This window comes from Lissotriton vulgaris, chromosome 7, assembly GCF_964263255.1.
Source record: "Lissotriton vulgaris chromosome 7, aLisVul1.2, whole genome shotgun sequence".
NCBI lineage: Eukaryota > Metazoa > Chordata > Amphibia > Caudata > Salamandridae > Lissotriton > Lissotriton vulgaris.
Genome location: NC_141695.1, coordinates 1765932966 through 1765953737, shown reverse-complemented (window position 1 = coordinate 1765953737; position 20772 = coordinate 1765932966). Strand labels below are relative to the sequence as shown.

The 20772-nt window shown below is 45.9% G+C and overlaps 1 protein-coding gene across 1 annotated transcript in view; it reads left to right on the top strand.

Annotated features, from left to right (window-relative positions):
- Positions 1 to 20772, top strand: part of LOC147706622 (uncharacterized) — a 182268-nt gene that overhangs the window by 84140 nt on the left and 77356 nt on the right. Inside the window, exons 4-8 of the mRNA XM_086929106.1 lie at positions 1520 to 1585; positions 7595 to 7732; positions 7812 to 7891; positions 11479 to 11511; positions 12569 to 12612. Of these exons, the coding sequence (XP_086785232.1) occupies positions 1520 to 1585; positions 7595 to 7732; positions 7812 to 7891; positions 11479 to 11511; positions 12569 to 12612 (361 nt within the window). The remainder of the gene's footprint in view (positions 1 to 1519; positions 1586 to 7594; positions 7733 to 7811; positions 7892 to 11478; positions 11512 to 12568; positions 12613 to 20772) is intronic.

Below are 20772 nucleotides of genomic sequence, written 5' to 3'. Positions count from 1 at the left end.
CATTTCGGAAACTATCCATTGGGGGACTCATTGATAAATTCAAATAAATATCATGAAAAAGTTTAAAAAGCCTATGTGCCTTCGTTTTTACTTTTTTTTTAAGGAGCAAGTTAAGATTAGAATTATTTAACGAATTTTGGGTAGATTGGTCAACTTTAATATCTGGTTGTAATGAACTTTACTAATTACAAACAGTAGGGTTGTACCCTAACTGACACCCATCTTACACCAGTGCAATAGCAAGACTAATACAACAACAAAGCTATCAATAAAACCATTTATTATTCCTGTAACACAGGCAAACATAAGCCTGGGTCAGTTTCTTCTCAGCTATAAGGATGAACTTAACAAAATGGGTTGTTATAGCAGAGGTATTCTCTAAGAGGTACGATGTAATTGCTTTGCAGCACGTTCTTATTCCTATTTCCTTAAAAATGGGTTTTAACAGTGTTTGCCTCTCTTGTCGCAATCTAGAGCAAACACATACAATATGCGATAGCATTTCATTGACACAAGCACATAATCTGCAATTTTGTGTTTGCCAATGTTGTACCCATCTCGGAGTCACATCCTTTGTTGGATAGCGGCCAAATCTTAATATAAGATATCTATCCCTTAAAACCGGTTTTAAGTTGGAGGTTAAATAGGGTTGGGGCTCGGTTTTATTATACCGTTAATTAACCTACCTAGCATCCTTTTTTTTTGCAATTGCCTCCTTATCCAATAAAAATCATTAAAAAATTGTTGATTGATTCAACATCTGCTTTAAATCAATGTTGTTTCTATCCAAGTGTTCCAAAGACAGGAACTTAAAAGTGTTTAGGCTCCCGTTAAATAGGATCTCCAAGCACTAGCATAGTCTTTATTTATTATTTCTTGCCAACACGAGTTGACAAGAGAGTCAGAATCTGATAGATAAAATTAAAATAGACATTTTAGAAACGTGGATTGTCTCACCAGAGTGTGGCTTATTAGGCCAAACTCTGGTCTGTCATTGAGACTGTTCTAGGAGAAGGGCAGTAAATTCATACCTATAGTCACTTGGCAACAATCCAGGACAAATTCTCCTATGATGAAAGTTTTCAGTGGGGACAATTTGAACAAGTGGATGAAGAAGTATGTCTGTAAAAAAAGACATACATTTCCCAGGTGAGCAGATAATGACACCTTCTTGCGGAAGCTGGTGCAGCCACCGTAGATGATTGGTGATGGGACCCACTGTGACTCCCTTGTGTGACAAACCATACACCTGAACTTTAAAGACTCCTTAGATATGATTACTTGTTGAAAAAGGTTTCAGTATGTCATTGACACATCTGTTGCAGATGTTAATCAGAACTGTTAGGTTGGATAGAGGCTAGAACCTTTAGTTGGGCCAACAATGACTGATGGAAAGGAGGAATGCTTTTTGTGGAGCAGGAAAATTGCTTCCAAGGATAAGAAATCAGAGGGCCTGGTGATGCATTTCACAATTAAGTGCTCAAAGGATTCATCGAATGAATTTCTGATTGCTTTGTAGCGCCTGAAGCTGGTGGAAATAAGATCCGGACCTCCACCCCGATGATCGTCTCCATTCCAGAGAGAGGTAAGTCAGAATGAAGTGTGGTGTGAATTTCTTGTGTAACACGGGTTGTGTGTTGCAGATTATAGGTGATTGTCATGGGTGAAGCATGAATTTCATGTCTCCTTTGGTGACTGACAAGCACTGAGCTGGACCTGTTAGTATGAGGAGCAGCACCCAACACCCAAAATGTAGGCTCTCTGAAATTCAGATCACCCCAAATGTTACCTTTAGTGATTCCACTTCAATCCTCAATCTATCAATAAAGAACCTCATCCTCATTATCAGACCTACCATTAATCTAGCCAAGTATAAATAATTAACTGGGATCCTTCAGTAACTGAGTTCTAGATCAGGAATAGTTAAAGGGTTTTATTACAAAATCTCAAAATCAAGGGGTACAGAGTAATGCAAAATATGCTGTGGAGTCTCAAATGCATAATACATAGTCAGAAATCCAATTATTCTAAGTCCCAAATGAACAGCTAAATTATAAATGGAGGGGACAGAGTCCCTGGTAGAAAAGGAAAGTCATCTCATTATAATTGATATAATTACAAAGGAAACCAACAGCATCTCCGGCAGAAAAGGAAAGGCCTCCCAATAAATTGACATAGCCCCTACTAGACTGGAACATCTTCTAGCTCACCTAAAAAAAATGAGATTTTATACACAATTTCAGAGCAATCAAACCCTCTGCTGCCTGACCTTGCCCCCCACTACCCTGCGGTCAAACCCTTTTTTTGCTATTTGGGGTATTTCATGCTTAGCCCCCCGTACCTTTTTGTCCACATAAGGTATTCATGCCTGTAGGAAAGCAGACTCTGCTGTTATGGTTACCCCCACTTTTCGCCTGGTGTTATGCTGTTTCTGACTAGTCTGACTTTGACCCTGCTAATCAGGACCCACGCCTATGTGCTTCCTCTCCTAAATTAGTTCTGGTGCGTACTTAGGTATATCCCAGATTGGTCACTGGTGTATCCTTATTAGTCCCTAGTATATGGTACCGAGGTACGCAGGACATAGGTACCCCAGGGGTCCCCCAGGCGGTGAAGCATGCATTATGCCACCCATGAGAGACCACTCAAACTGTGACTACAGGCCTGCCATTGCAGCCTGTGTAAGCTGGTGCTAGTACCTCTTGCGGTAGATTTAGGTTTCCCTATATCTAAGGTCACTGGGCTTAAAACCTATCAGTTACCCCTAAAGCAGTCCTTTGAATCCTGTAAGCAGGGTGCCCGGTTCTAAGTGTGAGGGTGCCCCTGAATGAGCGGGATACCCCTATAAAGTTCGTAGTCAATTTTCCTGGGTTGTAAGTGCATCAGCCATTATGATATGAGGGGCCATGCGTCATTACACAATGACTATCTCTAAACTGAATGTAATGAACCATGTTATGTTTGGTATCAAACATGTTGGAATCATACCTCCCACACGGTGAACGGTGTGGGATTTATGATTTCAGGCACTGTAAAACTCCTCCATGAGGCCCTCAGTAATCCCGGTACCAGTCTTCCAGAACCAGACAACAACCAGAGACACATTTCTGCCCTTCTGCTGCTGAGCCAAGCTCGAGCAGGGGAAGGCAGAACAATAGATATCCTGTAACATGGCGGTGTGGCCACCTCCCAGATGGGATTTAGTGTTTTGGGGCAGGGTGGGGATGCTTAACAGCACCACTGAGACTGCTTGAAGAGCACACTTGGTGCCCTCCTTGCATACTCGCGTTCAAACCAGTTCTGAGAGCCGTTGGCTCCCACTCTGGCGTGAAACTGGACAAAGGACATGGGAGTAACCGCCCCTCTGTCCAGCCCCTCCTCAGGGAGGGACCCCTGAATCGTCCCAACCCTTTCCTTAGGGTACTTAAGGGTTTACCTGTGGGTGCATCCCTAGATTTGTTGTGGGACAAGATCCAGATCTGACACCACTTCTGCTGCGACCGTCTGGGCACTCTGCAACTGGGAAGACTAATGCTGCTCCTGGTCTCATAGTCCTGTTTGTCTGCTGCAAAATATGTGCCTGTGCTTCAAACAGGATCTTCCCAAGGCTTGTGGACATCCAAGACACCTGACGGAATTTCCCTTGAAGTGATCTGCAGGCACCGCAACAAATCTGACCAGTCTGCTGATCCTGGGCTCCCACTGACTCAGAAAGGCTCTGCAACACAGGTGGTCGTTCTTCAACTCCATCAAGGCCTGCACTGTCTTCTCACTGAGGTTGAGGCCAGTATCCCTCTTTGGAACCGCAGGAACTGACCAATGTTCACCACTTCAACTTGTCATTGCAAATGCTTATTGGCTCTCTACCTCAGAGATCTTTGGGCTCCAAGTAGCCTCAACCTCAATCAACTCCTGTGACCAAGCTATACCTCCTCACCACATCTCTTGCACTGTGGACCTGCGTCTTTGTCAAACTGCTAGAGGTCTTCTTGCGACTCCAGTGCCTCCGTCCTGTGGGTCCTCTTGAGGGTCTTCTTTGACTCCAGTGGGATCCCCAGATTGCTCGGGCCTACTCTGATTCCCCTGCTTGTTGTGAGTCTCTTGGACCTTGCTGATCCTGACACTGCACCTTTTTCCGCTTACCAAGTTGTTTGCAGTTGCCAAGGCTTGTTGGTGTTTCAGACGGACACCGGCCCCTCAACTCTCGACATCTGATGTGGGTCAGCTTGTGAACAGCTCCTGGTCTTCCACAGCATTGCCTGGTGCACACAACTGCAGCTCCAAGGTCACTGTCAACTCTCCTGCAACACCCGATATCGGTGGGCATTTGTCATTCGTGCCTCCTGGTCACTTCTGAGTGGCATGAACTCTGTCTCCTCAGCTTGCAGGTACTTCTCATCATGAATCCACCTTTGGGTTCTACCGGACAATTTCCCCTTCTTTTCCAGCGGCATCTTCCTGAAATCCTCCATTGAGTTTGACAGCGGTTTCAACGCCACTTCGCATCTATGCACCCGTTTTCCCTGATGTAGGTATCGTGGTTCCTAGGGTATCCATGGATTGGGTGGCACCTCAACGTTTTGTCTTCCATTAGGATTCTTAATGGCCCGCTGTGAAGGGTCCTTCTTCTTTAAAATGGCAACTGCGACTTACCCATTTACTTGAATTGAGCATGTAGTCATGTTCCCACACTGCACACAGCCTCCGTGGGGTACCTGGTTACTTACCTTGGGTGGTTCCTTGGGTCCTTAGCACTTCTACATCTTCTCGGTATAGTCTTGACATGAGTCGTGGTTCACATCCCACTATTTTAGTGTATGGATTGGTCTCCCCCTGGCGACCACTGTGTATTCGTGCTACTTACCTGTTTTCATTGCATAGTATTGTGTGCATTGTGTAATTCTCCTGGTTGGAGATGTTTGTATGTGTTAGTGAGTGTCTTATAAGAAATATCTATTTTTATAAATACATTTTGTGCTTCTTTTTCATTTAATCCGTAAAAGTAAGATTACTTTCTGGTAAAAAAAGCTGCTTTGCACTCCTTCTGGACTAAGCCTGGAGGCTATTCTCCAAAGTTATCACTTACAGAGCTTTCTAAGGTTGTCTAAGACCACTTAAATCACCATAAGGGATGTAAGGATTAGTGCTGGGTGCTACACTTCTATAAGTGAGCACCATATACTAAGCCAGCCTCCTATATTAGTCTGCAGCGATTGAGATTTCTTGACTGCATTGTTTTACCAGCTAATCTTGGTGTGGAATAATCGAAAAACAATCACTAATATTAAGCACATACAAGACAGCTTAGAATAGGTACGTTCTACTGAACTTAGAGTTGAGTAGTTAAGAGTCTGGCACAACCCTTTCTTCAACCTCAGGGAGTTTAGCTTCCACAAGGGTAGGTAGGTGCAACACACTCACTACATCCAGAGCCATGTCTTTAGTTGGGAGACCAATGTACCCAAGTCTACTAAGTACAGTGGTCTAAAGTTTCAGGAACTAAAGTCCCTGTGTAGCTTTAGGAAGATAAAGACAGGTTGCAATCCCACCATGAAGCTGCTCTTTGAACTGCTACACCAGGATGACAAAAATCCAGGAGGAACAGATGAACAGGCTTGTGTGAGGGGAGATACACTTGAAGAGGGAGCACCATTGGTTCCCCAAGTGACCTCAATTCAGGCTATGGGCAGGTGGAATCAAATGAGCCCAACCTGCTACCCTCTGACCCCTCAGGGAATAGGTGATGAGTGCAGATGGCAAATGGGATATTCCCTTTGTTCCCTATAGGAGGGTTCAGAACAGACCAAGGAGGTCTCGGTCCTCCTCTATTGAATCCAATGCTTCAGGCACTTCCATAGGGACCTCGATATCTAGTAGGAGGACAACTCTTTGGAAAGGGAATACCACATTTTCAAACTTGAGAAAGCGAGGCTCAGACAAGAGCAGTTGTCCCTTGAAAAAGAGTCTCTGGAAGAACAGAAGACTGGGAAGAATTTGGGACTAGAGTCCCATGGCGGCAGCAACAGTGTCCCTAGATTCAGAGAAAGTTCTTTTGACAATAGGAACCTAAGCAGGATAGTTCCTCCTTACCAGGAGAGGGATGATATCCATAAATGGTTTACTGCTTTGGAGAGGGCCTGCAAAGTTCAGAGGGTCCCTCAAGAGCAGTGGGCAGCTATCATGTGGCTCTCCGTTGCTAACAAAGGTAGAGATACGCTCCTTGCGGTTATAGAAGAGGATGCTGACAATTACTCAGTACTGAGTAGTGCTCTCATAGATGAGTTTGGATTAACCACTGAACTGTATAGGACTCCGTTCAGAGAAACCCAGAAGCACACACCCGGGACTGGGTAGACTTTGTAGACAGTGCTATTAAGGCTCTGGAAGGCTGGCTTCATGGAAGCAAGGTAAAGGACTATGAAGGATTATACAATTTGATAATGAGGGAGCATATCCTTAATAACTTTCAGAACCAACTACTGCAGCAGTACCTGGTGAACTCTGACCTCTTTCCAAGAATCGGGAAACAAGGCAGACAAATGGGTCCGCACCAGGGTCAAGCTGAAAAGCCATGGTAATGGAGGTGACCAGAAGAAGCAAGATTATTCTAAACCCCAGAATAAAGGTGGGGACAAGTGTAAAGATAAAAAGGAATCTTCAGAAGGGCCCCAAAAACCTGCATCTGGGGGTGAGTCCTAAAATGTAAAAAAGAAACCATGGTGTTATTTATGTAAAGTAAAGACCCATTGGACAAGGGTTGTTGATTGTCCAAAGGCCAAGAAAACTTCAACTACCACTGCTCCTAAGGTACCTCCTCCCTTTTTGCCACACCACCGCTGTTTCAACAAGGGGCCAGGACTACTGGTCCCAGTGCACCCTGCGGCTCTTTTGACTGCCTCCAACGATGCTCACCTGGATCAGGAGGCCGTTTAATTACTGAGCAGCTCTCCCGCAGCGTGGGACGTGTGCGGGCATGCCTGGGGCGTAAGAACCCAGAAGAGACTGGGCTGGGGCAACCCCCTGACAATTATGTCACTGCCCCTCTCTGACTACACTCTCACCAGCCACCCGCTGAGGACTAAGAGCTGTGGATTAAGGTACTGTTTGCTTATCCACCAAGGTCCGAACTGCAGAACTGTCATTGTTGTATCATTTGACGGGGTTTGTGAACTTAAAGTGCCAGGCATTAGTAGCCCTAAGCCCAGTAATGGACAATCAACGATGCACCAGCGAAAGAGCGCTTCTCCCAGTAATTGGACAATGGACTGTGCACCAGTGGAAGAGCGATGAGCCAGCAATAAATAATGGACTGGGCACCAGTGAAAGAGCTCTAAGCCTATTATTCAGAAACATTTTCCATAATAATGCAAATCCTAAAACCATTTCAACAATCACAATTTGACAAATGATATACTGCTGTTGAGAAGTGACGATAACCAGCTCAGAACCTTTAATCCAAAATACTGGTGTGTTTAAAGAATCTCTTAGACCTTTTCGTCTCTACTCCTTTTTCTATTCCTCTTTTTTCTACGTTTAACCGCATCTGCCAAGAGCTGGAGGAGCCTGACACTCACAGGTTGTCTTTCTTCTTCAGGGGATCCTCCTGCTTCAGATGCCTCCTGTTCTACCTGGTGGGTCACCTTGGTGGTGGCTTCAGGGATGCTCCTCGGTGCTGTCGTTGCTGTCCTTGGTGTGGTTCTCTTCTATGAGAGACGCGCAAAGAAAGCAAATGGTAAGAGTCTATTCAAAGTCCCATTTCAAAGTATAAAGCAGTGAAAAAGCAGGTGCGATATAATGTGTTCTAATTTCAGGTGCGACCCGTGGTGGCAGCCATAGAGTCATCCATGAACCTGCAGTAAAGTATGAGAACGTGGAGAAAGGAAACAGAGCAGTGAGTGCCTTATAATAAATCTTTAAATACATATGTACAGCCTGTAACCAAGAAACCCCTCAAAAACGTCAAAGAGTAACACACATTATTACCATAGACAGGTATGTACAGATAACCGGCATGTAACAAAGTACGGATTTAAATGAGAGACCAATCACAAACTGAAAAGAGTAGCACATATCATTACTATAGGCAGGTATGTAAAGAGAACAGACCTGTATCCGAGCAAAGACAGCAGTGAGGGCATGATAATAAATCTATTAATACATATGTACAGCCTGTAACCAAGAGACCACTCACAAACTGCAAAGGTCTCTGTGTCCAATGCAAGCTCCATTGTTTTCGGCCTGAGTGTTTGGATTTGGCCCAGTGAAGGGCAACCAGTAGCCCGGGTTGGCGCTATCTGCTTTTAAGCACTACAGAAATTTGTATTCTTTAAATATTCATAACTAGACTTCTGATTATTGGATGTTTGTCTTTCTGGTCTTGGTTCACTTATCAAAATATTGGCTGTTTTTCTAAACTGGTGTGGAGTCCTTTTGTGGTGATGTCACCAATTCACTGTTTGTGGTGTGTACAAATACTGTACACATTGCCTCCTAGTTAAGCCTGACTGCTCTGTGCAAAGCTACCAGAGGGTGAGCACAAGTCAATTTAGAGTGTGTCACTGACTTACCCGGTCTAGGAGTGTGGTTCCTGCTTGGACAGAGTGCAGACCTCGGCCATCCAGAAACCCAATTTCTAACATCCACCATGGCCCATGTTTTGCCTTTGCTCCTGCCCCTCCTGCCTGGCCTCTGTGGTTCATTTTTCTTTCCCTGCCCCTCCCACCCACCCTTTTATTTCAGCTTGCAGCCTCTGCACCTCTGCCCTCTGTGTTATTGTTTGAGCTGCTCCGGACCCTCCCTCTTGCCCTCTGAGTTCAGCTGTTGAACCTACCCCTGTGACCTGCCCTCCATGGTCAGTGTGCTGCTCTTGTCTCCATCCACCTTCACTCTTTGGTTTGTTTTGCTGCCTCTACCACACCTTGCTACCCTCTGAGGTCAGCTTACTGCCCTGTCTTTGGTCCATGTGATGCCCCTTCAACTCCAGCCTGCCCTCTAGGGTCCATGTACTCCCAGACTCCCTACACCGGGCCTGCTTTTTCTGTGTGCTCCATCACATCTTGCCAGGCACGTCTGCTTTGTGTTATTAATTTCAGTTTGCAGAAACTACTAAAAGGGCTGTGCTGGTTACCATGGTACCGGCAGCGGATACCGCAGGATCTGCACCCCGATAATGTTTTTTTTAATTTAACTGGATAGGGTGTCTCTTTGTAACCATTCCCCACATGACCTTGGGGTTCAGAGTGTGCCTATGCTGCACCCTAAGAGGCTATTTTAAATGATTTTTCAGTACTCGGTGAGGTGTTCCCGGGGTTTGTAATGTCTGCCGCAACAGTTTGTTTCATGGCCAGCAAATGAAATCCCTGGGAATAGTTTGACAAGTTTTGGTCCCACTCTACCATAAAGACGCAAGATAGAAACAGCTCTCTGTCCATTCAGAAGGCCTCACTTTTAAAAATGGGACTCCTGTGGTAACTTTTGTGAATGTATTTCACCAAAACTCATTTTGAACTTGCAGTTTTCCACAGGAATTTTAGACAGCAGTAGATGAAAAATGTATGAACAGAATTATACTAAATTTGTCAGTAAGCTAGGCCTTTACTCAAAAAGTTTGCTTTCTGTGATTTGGTGTAAATCCATTCTCCGTTCGTGAGAAATAAGGTTAAAAACATCAAAAATCTAGATGATTGGTCCCACTGGAGTCCTGCAGTACTTCTGCGGTATAGCAATAAAAAACACTAGAATGCTCTAATGGCCTAGATACCTTTTTTCCTGTCCACCTTCTACGCAGATCCTACACTACCGAGCAATCTGAATGTGTTGCTGCAACACTGAGGGAAATGTTGCAGCCGCCATTACAGGCACAAGTACATTTCCCGCTGCCCTGAATTTGTTAGAGTAAATAGTACATAACAGGGAAGGAGCACACCAACCTCTTGTCTTGTGGGAGCGGTAGGCGGTCTCAGAGCAACCCGCAGTGGGATCAATTTAAAAAACATCTTCAGCTTCGTCTCCTGGGGAACTGCAGTAGGAGCCAGTGAGGCCTCCAAATAAATACCCTCGGACACCCAAGTCACTACTGTACACTTTCTTCGCCTTGTACAGAACCTTTTACTGAGAGCCCACTCTCCTTCCAGAGACCGTAGCACTATTGAGTGACAAAGAGTCTACTACTCACAGCCTTCATTCTCTGCACAGTTCCTCATCGAGAGGCCTGTCCATCTCACACCCAAGCCCGTGTTATGCACACCCTTCTCCCTGGACAGAAGTCTTCATGGACAGGCAGAGCCGGACTGGCCGTAGCGAGCACTTGGCCAGGGCCAGTTTTGGTCCCCAGTCCGGCCCTTTGGACAGCCCACTCCCCCAGATATTCAAGTGCCATTAGGTGGATAAGATCACACTACGCACACTCTTCTCCTTGTACAAAAGTTTTTATGGACAGCCCACTCCCTCCAGGCACTCAATAAATCAATCAATGCATTTGTAAAGCACACTACATACCTGTGAGGGTCTCAAGGCGCTATGGGGGGAAGTTGCTACTGTTCGAAGAGCCAGGTCTTGAGGAGTCTTCTGAAGGTCAGAAGGTCTGCCGTAGATGGATGGGGAGTGTGTTCCATGTCGGTCACTCTTCGAATGCGGGAGACGATGGCGAGGGCGCGGTCTGTGGAGCGGAGCTGGTGGGTGGCGGTGTAAAGGCTGAGTCAGCTGTTGAGGTACGCTGGTCCGGTGTTGTGGAGTACCTTGTGTGCGTTGGGAAGAGTTTGAAGGTTATCCTCTTGTTGACAGGGAGCCAGTGCAGGTCTCTAGCTGCAGTGTGTATGTCTATTTCGTATTGCACTGGAGGTTTTGTGTTATATCATGATTAGCTACACTACGTGGCAGACTTTAGGCACGTTGGTGGCTTTAAAGGAAGGTAGCATGAGGAGTACGTAGTGGTTAGACCAAGAAAGCAGAGTGTTCACAACTGTATGAACAAGGAAGTGCATGTGATGAAGAAATATTGACCTTACTGGGGATTAATATTGTAAGATATTCTGTTTTTGTGATAATAGCCCCAGCGAGTAGGAAGCGGACATCCTCTACATGTCTTCCAGTATTTACCATCACCTCCTACTGTTCATTCAATTTTAGTGTTTAGATTTACTAGAGCTCTACTTCCTTTATGAATTGGGAATTCTGGGCCTTGGTAATTTTGTCTTTAATCTGTTAATCACATTAATTTAACCTTCTGCTAAAAAAGCAACTTGGTTATTTTTGAATCAACAGTATCCCTTGTTGTGCAGGAATCATTTCACACATACAGGGTGAGTCTGGACTCTGTGACGGAACAAAAATGAGATGTCTCTGAGTCTTTAACTAAGACCAGGATGAGTTTCTACTCTGTGCTCACCTCTCATGGCCGCCAGGGGACCAGAGGTGGGAAATGACTACTCTCTTTTCATCTAGTCACCTGGTGACCACTTCTCATCTTTTTTTCCACAGGTGCAGTCCCCCGATGCAGACCACACTTACATGGTAAGACAAATGTAAATTATCTTTTAGCAGAGATTGGTGTTTCTGATTGCTTGGATAAATGTTATTTCTTGATATCACCTGAGGATCCTAGTTCAGATCAGGTCACCTCTGTAACTGCAACACAATGCAGTGGATGGTTAATAAGGCGTTGCTTCTGGATTACTCTCTCATGGATATCTAAGCTTACAAAACAGAATCTTATGAACTGACTTGGTGCAATACTCTCCCTTATAGATTGTAGAATAGTTTTAACAAATGTCATTTCCTGGCTGACACGTTTGTGGCAACAATGTATTTTAATTAACTCTCCAAAGGCCTTTTGGTTCGGTAGGAATAAAAAGAGCTAAATATTTCCAGCCCAGAATTAAGAACTTTGGAAACAAGTAAAGAAATGGCACCAAGTGAGTGTTCCACAAGATCACAACCTTCACTGAGATGTATCCTACCTTACAGTCGGATCTCTGCTGTGGGGGAGTAGAGTGTCGACTGCACCGGTTTAACACTTAGTGGTGAGGTGATCCACAAGACGGCTGTCTTCACTAAGATGTATCCTATCTCACATTTGGATCTCTGTAGTTCGGATGTGCAGCCTGAATTACACCACATGCATGTTTAGATGTGAGATGTTCCACAAGGTGGCACCTTCACTGAGAAGTATCCCAACTAACAGTTTGATCTCCTTTGTAGGGTAGTAGAGCCTGGACCCCTACTCAGACAAGAAGGATTATCTAGTCATCAGTGTGAGATGAGGGTTTGTCCTCACTTTGTCCTGATGCTGGTGGAAGCCTATGATCAAGGGCCGTAGGAGATTCCATTCCACTGTTCATCCACTCACTGAAATCACACCTATTCAGTGACATGTGATATGCAAGCCTTCTTCCATTTTCTACAAGAATACAATAACATAATGTATAAGAGAAACAATATAGCAAATAGAATGGAGGAAACAAACAAAATAAATGTCACAGAACAAAAGTCAGAGTAAGCCCGCCCATCTCATTGCAACCCAGCAACATATCTTCTGAACGTATCCTAATACTGTCACTTTTGTTTGCAGAAATTAAAGCATGGAGATCAGGCAATGTACGGCCACTTGCAAAGGTAAGCCATGGTAACCATGACGTTCTTGTTCTCATTGTCATATCTGCACCATCTTCTGCCGCAGACAGAAGCCATAAAAAGGATCAGCATTGCATGAATGGAAAGAATGACAAAGGGGATTGTTCACTCTGAGGGGGTAGATATAATATTTTCAGCACAGTGTGCGAGAGCAACCATAGTATTATTTTGAAATTACCTGATACTTGTGTCTTCTCCTGCACTGGTTCCCTCAAAGCCTGCCTAGCGCAATGCACAACCTTTGCACCATGTTGCAGGGATGTGTGCGTTCTGTCTAGGATAAGACATATACTGGAACCTACTCTTTCAGTACAAAATTCTGGCCTGGATACAGACAGTTCAGGCAGTGCAGCAAGGCAAGTTGCTGAGCTGTGTTATCTGAACGGGAGAGAGCTGAACTGCACCAGAAAAGGCCTGATTACTGCTAAGACCTACTATACGGCATGCTCTGTCCTTTCATGTGTGGTGTTAGAAATTGGATTTCTGGGTGGCAGAATGACAGTCCTAGTCCGGGTAAGTTGATAGACACCATAAATTAATCTGTGCTCACCCCCTGGTAGCTTGGCACTGACCAGGCAGGCTTAATTTAAGAGACAAAGTGTAAAATAGGTCAAACACTTAAAACAGTGAAAACACCACAAAATCACTACACACAGGTTTAGAAAAAGAAAGTATTATTTCAAAAATAAAACAAGACCAAAATGACAAAAATATAAGTAGAAGTCAAGAGATGACTTTTTTTTAAAGATTAAATGTAAAAATAGTGCTTAGAAACAGTAAATGGTTAATGAATTAATTGGTCTCGCTGGACCGGGAAAAAGTTAAGAGTTCAGGCCGACCGCGATGGATAGCGGGCCAGAAACAGGGCCCGCTGAACAAACATACTTTAATCCAGGTTGCAATCAACGACATGCGGGGTGAAGCCAAGCAATGCGTCTTTGTCTATCCTGCAAGGAGAAGATTTGTTGGTGTTCTCAAATGAGAACATGGTGGTTCACTGGTGTGCGAAGTGCCGGTTCCAAAGTGGTGGTAATGCAGCGGTTCCAATGTGGCAGTTCCGATGGCGATGCAGCAGTTCCGAGTGCGATTGTCCAGTTCCTTTTCCTGCAACAGCTGTGATTAGTAGATTCTGCTCTTGCAGCAGAGGATGCGTCGGTTGCACTGGAGCAAGCCCTGGGGTTCACTTCCAGTGAACCAGGAGCAGGGTTAAAGACTTTGATGTCCCTGAGTCTTTGAAGACAGGAGGCTAGTTAATTAGCCCTTAGAACCACTCTGGTTTCAGTGATGTAGGTCCAATCAGACAGATCAGCAGGCTGCAGAGAGCAGAGCCTTCCAAAGCAGCAGAACAATAGTGTGGCAGTCCATAGCACAGCAGTTCATTTTGGCAAATTGGTTTTAGGTCCAGACGTATACTCTGTAGGATAAGAGGTTCGATACTTATACTTATACTCATTGTGCCTTTCAAGTGGGGGTGACTTCAAAGAAGGGTCTTTGAAGTACTAACATTTCTTTTCTCTCTGCCCTGGCTCCAGACTCACCACAGGGGGTTAAACAGCCCTTTGTGTGAGGACAGGGCCCAGCATATTCAGTAGTAAGAGTAGGGCAGTGCCCAGCTCCTCCCTACCTTCCTCCAAGGAAGATGCATAGAGTCACACCCAGCCTTCCTTTGTGTGTGGCTGTCTAGAGTGAATACACAAAGTGAACTGTTGCCTAGCTGTCCTTACAGCGTTTTAACTGCACATTACTTAGCTTGATTACGAAGCTAAGCTGTTCGTGTTTTGCCTCCCCCCTCGCTCCACTAAGTCCCCTCTGCCTCCGCTTGACTACAAAGTGGCATTGTTTACTTGCCTCTCGGTTTCCTGCTAGATGGGGGTCAGGAACCTGAATCTCCTTAATTAAAACTCACCCCAGCCGAATTGAACGCTGTTTGAGGTGATTAACTAACTTTGTCGGCCATTTTGGAGTGGGCTAGCCTTTGAAGGCACCCGATTGGCCACTATATAAACGGAAGTCCATGCCTCCGCGCAGCGGACGCGATCAGCGGACGCGCCGGACCTGCGCCGGAGTCGCGCCAGAGTCCTGCCCGTCTGCGCCCGTCCGCGACCAGTATGCGGCCGCAGACGCAGGTACTGTCATCCTGGGCAATCCCCACTCTCACAACTTATGACAGCGCTGGGCTTAAATCCCTGCGACCTCTACACTGTATTATTCCATCATGTATTAGCGCTGCTGCCAACCCTATCTTTCCACTTATGAAATGCTCATCGGACCTTCCCGGCTATGAAGAACATAACTGCCTTCTTCTACAGACTTCTTCTCTGCAGACACGCTTAAAAGCTGGCCTGCTCAACTGCCGATCCTTAGTCAAACACTCCCTTGACGTATTCCATACTTTGGAAGAAGATAAATGGGATGTATTGTTTCTTACTGAGATGTGGTTAGGAGATGACACCAATCCTGTGCTACATCTAGCAATCCCGTCGGGCTATAATATATTCAGTGCCAACAGACAGAGCTCACACCCGGGGGGAGGAGTGGCCATAATATATAGAACACCATTGGTCTATTTCGTCTTTCGCCTATAATCAAGTGGAACGCATTGAAGCGCTTCCTTTTTGTATTAATATTTCGCCCAATTTTACATTCTCCGGCCTCCTGGCGCACCGACCTCCCAATTTTAAACCATCCCACCTTCCAGTCTTCTTGGATTACGCCCTACAAGCTTCATTGCATTATGCCAATTTCACCCGCCTTGGGGATTTCAACCTTCATGTTGACAATATGGACAATACTGCCTCCCTTAATTTCTTGTCCACTCTGGCTGACGGCGGACTGAATCAAGTTGTCAGTGGTCCAACGCACAAAGCAGGCCACACTCTTGATTTAATCTGTACGAACTTGGAAGGCCTAGTCACACTCAATCCTGTTCCTGTAGTCTGGTCGGATCACCTGCTTGTCCCTTTCATATTTCCCTGCCTCCGCACAAACCGTCATGTCCGTCCGGCTAAACAACTGGGCAGAAACTGGAGTAGGATTTCTTCTGATAGCCTAGCTCCTCACCTCTTATCTGTTGACCACTTTGATACGAGCCTTGACCTTGATACACGATTAACACACATTAATGATCACATTACTTCGGCAATCGATCAGATCGCCCCTATTAGGCCCATAAAAACCTATCCCTCTGCTCCCTCGGCCCCATGGTATTCGAATGATCTTCGCAAGCTCAAATCAGAATGTAAACGTCTTGAGAGACGTTGGAGAATCACCTTCTCACCAGACCGTAAAATTCTTTACAAAGCCGCCCTGAAAAACTATAGGAAAAAGATCATTGAACATAAAAGAATATTCTTAGAAGAAAAAATTAATCGTTCCCAAGGTTCATCAAGGGAAATATTTGAGACAGTCAGATCCTTCACAGATCCCCTGGCATTGAAACGACCTCCAGTGGTATCACAGACTCTCTGTGATAATCTCTCTGTCTTTTTCGAGAATAAAATAGCCACCATTCATGATTCTTTCCCTACCAACACCTCACTATATAAAAGTCCTATATCCGTTTCTCTACCTGGCCCTGAGTCCCTGTTCGTTGATTCTGCAGAGATTTCTCTGGAACAATCTCTTGCAGAACTTCTTAAAATTAAATCTGGCTCTCCTCTGGACCCATGGCCGGCTAAACATTACAAATCCTTAGCTCCCATTCTTAATCCCTTTATGAACAGAATATGGAATGACTCACCACAGCTGGGAGTTTTCCCCGACACCTGGAAACAAGCACGCCTGGTTCCGATAATTAAGAAGGCCAGCGCCGATCCCTGTGATCCTGCCAACTACAGGCCTATTTCTCTACTGCCTGCCCCTGTTAAAGTACTAGAAAGACTTGCTCAACAACAACTAGCCAGCTTTCTCGAAACATCAGGTGCTTTTCACGATTCTCAGCACGGCTTTAGACCAGGATACAGCACTGAGTCGGCTCTCATCGAGATGTCAGAGGCAGTAAGATGGAGGCTGGACGAGGGATCAAGAGCGGTGTTGGTGCTACTGGACTTGTCGGCAGCATTCGACACCGTCTCCCACCCCCTCCTCCTTGATCGCCTGCATTCAAAAGGTATCCAGGGCACGGCCTTAGGATGGATTTCATCCTTCTTGTCTAGCCGGACCCAGGCAGTGTTTACCCCCCCATTCATTTCTGAAAGTCGTCCGCTTCGGTGGGGAGTCCCTCAAGGCTCCTCGCTGAGCCCCCTCTTATTTAACGTTTATTTTTCCCCACTTTTCGATATCATCGCCCAAACTGGTATAAAGGTCACCTCCTATGCTGATGATATCCAGCTTATGTTTTCATTTGATAACATCTCTCCCTCAACTTTTGATCCATTAAAAAATTGTCTCCGTACTATTGCCCATTGGATGGACAATAATTTTCTTAGACTGAATGCTGGGTAAACGGAGGTTCTCTTTTTTCACCAGCCTTCTCCACTTGACCCTAATATTTGGTGGCCTACCGACTTAAGTACCCCCCCTCCCAAAAGAATCTGTGAAGAATCTTGGAGTGAGATGGGACTCCAACCTTACTTTTTATCATCAAGTGCATACAGTCTCTACTGCCTGTCTAGCCAAGATTAGAATGATAAAAAAGTTCATTCACTTTCTGCCGAGTAACACCAGGAAGATTGTTGTCCAGGCGTTGATCACTTCACACCTGGACTACGCCAATGCCCTCTATTCTGGCCTATCTGTAGGGCTCAGTCATCGCCTTCAGACAGTACAGAATGCGGCGGTGCGATTGGTTACCGGTCTCCCCCTACGTGAGCACATTACCCCTCACCACCGCAAACTCCACTGGCTACCACTGCAAAAAAGGGCCGAATTTAAAGCTTTGGTACTAGCTCATCGGGCAATGCAGGGTAAAGGCTCCGCATATCTGTCTTCCTGTTTGATTCCTTATAATAACTTCAGGACCCTACGTTCCTCGTCAAAAAACTTCCTGTCGGTTCCTAGATTTAGGAAATCCCGCTCAGGTGGGAAAACTTTCCCAGTGTTGACATTGGCCCTATGGAATAAACTTCCTATTGCCATCCGGCTGATCAAAGATGAACAACCTTTCCGGCGAGCACTCAAAACTCACCTGTTCTGCTGAGTTACTTCTGCCTCAATTTACCATCAAAGGTCTGCATGTAGTTTTACAGGAGCGCCGGGACACCCCGTTGGGGTAGCTGTGCGCGATACCAAAACACACTAAATAAATAAATAAATAAATAAATCAGAGACAGGCAGCAGACATCGCATAGCTAAGAACAGGAAAATGCCCAACTTTCTAAAAGTAAAACACACAAGATGATGGACAGAATGTTGCACAATGGCAAAACATTCACCCCCAGTCACAGATCTGGGTTTAATCCATCGTTATTTTGCTCACCAGCCACCCCAGTTCAGACATGGCCATATGCAAATCAGTCTTGACCCTGTGCCTCATGGGAACAGTCCAGACTGAACTGCCAAGCCATGTCTTCCCTGGACCGGAATCAAGCATCCTAGGACCGGTTTCTGGCTATCAGCCGTCTTCAGCCAGCATAGCTTGACTCCAGTGGCTTAGTGAGCACGGGAAAAGTGGAATTTTTAGAATGGTAACTACAAATCCAACTTTACCATTCAAGGGACAGAGCACAGAGCTCCGGCTGGGATGCACTGAATGCTATGTTAATCCTGTGGCCCAAGGTACCTCTGCGTCTAACCCACCCTGCCTAGTGAGATGAGTGGATCTTTCTGCAAAGTGGCAGCAATGGTAAGAGCCTGGACCCATCTTGCAAAATGGCAGCGGTCCATCATTAGCAATAGAGGCGACGAGAAATGGAATCCTTTCAGCTGCCCAGAAGGGTGGCCTGGGAGGCTGGTGGTGGGAGTATTTGACCCCATGGAGCTCCTTTGGTGCCCTATACACCCCGCCTGACTGCTGACCGAGACATGCTTTGGTGTCTATGTAGTGTGGGGGAGGCTGCAGGTGAAGTGTGCCAGTACTCATGGGCCGGACTGACTCTCTAGCAGATGTGGCGTCTGTCAGATAGCGCAGGAGGCACCTGCTCTGAAGTAAGCGGGTGATCTCGCCTTCATATACCCTCTCTGCTGACATGGATGTCATAGCGGTCCTCGTCCTGCAGGTATAACGGCTACTTGCTTATCAGAGGAAGCTGTGAGCTGAGTCCCTAGGAGTGATGGTGAGTTGGCTGCTGACCGGTGGAGAGAGTCAGTAAGCATCCCTTGCATGGTGCTGTGCTGGGAGGAGCCCATTGAGAGGTTGTGAGGAGCTAGGGTCCAGGGAATGCTTTTCACTTTAAATGTTGGGACTTCACTGGAGATCAGATGGGCTAAGTTTCGCAAGTAGAACATACAGGAACTCCCCATCCCAGTGAACGGACCTTGGGGATCTTGTCCTACTGCGGAAATGGTGCACGGGAATCAAGCCTTGCTCCTGCGCATTGGAATAATATACCCTATAGATTTGGCATAGGACTGAGGTCAGTATGCCCCTATCGAGTATATTAAACTTAATTACTTTGTGTGCCAGCTAACTCAGAGGCCACTAGAAACTCCTTGTAAACAAGAAGGGAGTAGTTTCTGGCAAACGCATAAACATTACTTTGTTTACCTTTAGAATTGAAACACTCTCAGAATCGTGAAAACAACAGATACCAGTTTCACTCAGCTAATCGTGCATGCTTAGTTTCTTCAGAGTTACACTGAAAGAGTAGACGGTTCTTGGACTTGACCCTTTTTGCAGGGTCATCCCTGAACTTTTTGCCTTCCTCCTGTATTTTGTCTGACCTGTTTTGGTTGGTTTTATGACTCTGGGCACTTTACCACTGCTGATCAGTGTTAAAGTGTATATGCTCACCCTATTGTAAATCGATGTATGAATTAGTGATTCCATGATTGGCTGGGATGGTTTACCTGTCAGACCCTAGTACAGTGCACCAGGAGTGCCCAGGGCTTGTAAACCAAATGCTGCTGGTGGGCTTGCAGCACTGGTTGTGCCACCCACAGAAGCAGCCTTGTAAAATGTGTCTAAGGCCTGCCATTGCAGAGCCTATGTGCAGTCTGGTACTGCCATGCTGACTGGGCAAGTGCAACCACTTGCCAGTCCCTAAACCTTCCCTTTTCTTCATGTCAGACACCCCTATGGTAGGCCCAAGGGCAGGGTCCATTGTAAGTATAAGGTAGGACATGCCCTGGTCTGTGTGGCATGTTCTAATAGTGAATTACAGCCATTTTTGTTTTTCATTATTGCAAGGCTATCTGTTCTCCATAGGCCAGAATGGGCAGTTAGATGATTACATCCTATAATCCTAACTGACTCAGGGAGCATGGTAGATATTTGAGTTTAGTATGCCTGGACTCAGAATGATCAATCAATCAATCAATCAATCAGAAGTGGTGAAGCGCGCTACACACCCGTGAGGGTCTCAAGGCGCTGAGGGGAGGGTCAGTCGAAGAGCCAGGTCTTGAGATCTCGCCTGAATGAGTGCAGGTTAGGAGAGCTCCGTATTCCTAATGGGAGAGAGTTCCAAGCTGTGGCAGCGGTGTAGGAGAAAGCTCTTCCTCCTGATCTGGCTCGGCGGATGCGGGGGACCTCTGTCAGGGCGTGGTCCGCTGAACGAAGGTTCCTTGTGGGGGAGTGGAAACTTATTCTGTCGTTGAGAATGATAAATGCATCTTTTAGTGAAGTTGATTTTAACATTCTGTGTTTGAAAACACCACTTTTAGAAAGTAGGTATTTTCTTGTCTAAACTAACCAAGCCTGCCTCTGCTAGGTTGTGTATTCCTTGTCTGGAGTTTGAGTGACGGGGCTGAGGGATTCCAGGAGGCAGGATGAATCAGCCCAGTGGTGAATAGAGAGATCTGCATCTCGATGGGAGGGAGGGATTGTACCTGGGACCTGAATAGAACTGTGCTTTCCCTCCACAATGCCGGCTCCAACCCATGTGGTGCGTCTTATGTTTCTGCCCTGCACTGTGTAAGGAGAGGAGTCATGTCAACAGAGTGCTCCAGGGCTGTGCTTTTCCTCCACAATGCTGGCTCCACCCCCTGTGGGACGTCTGATGTTTCTGCCCTGCACTGTGAAAGGAAAGAAGGGGTCATGTAAACAGA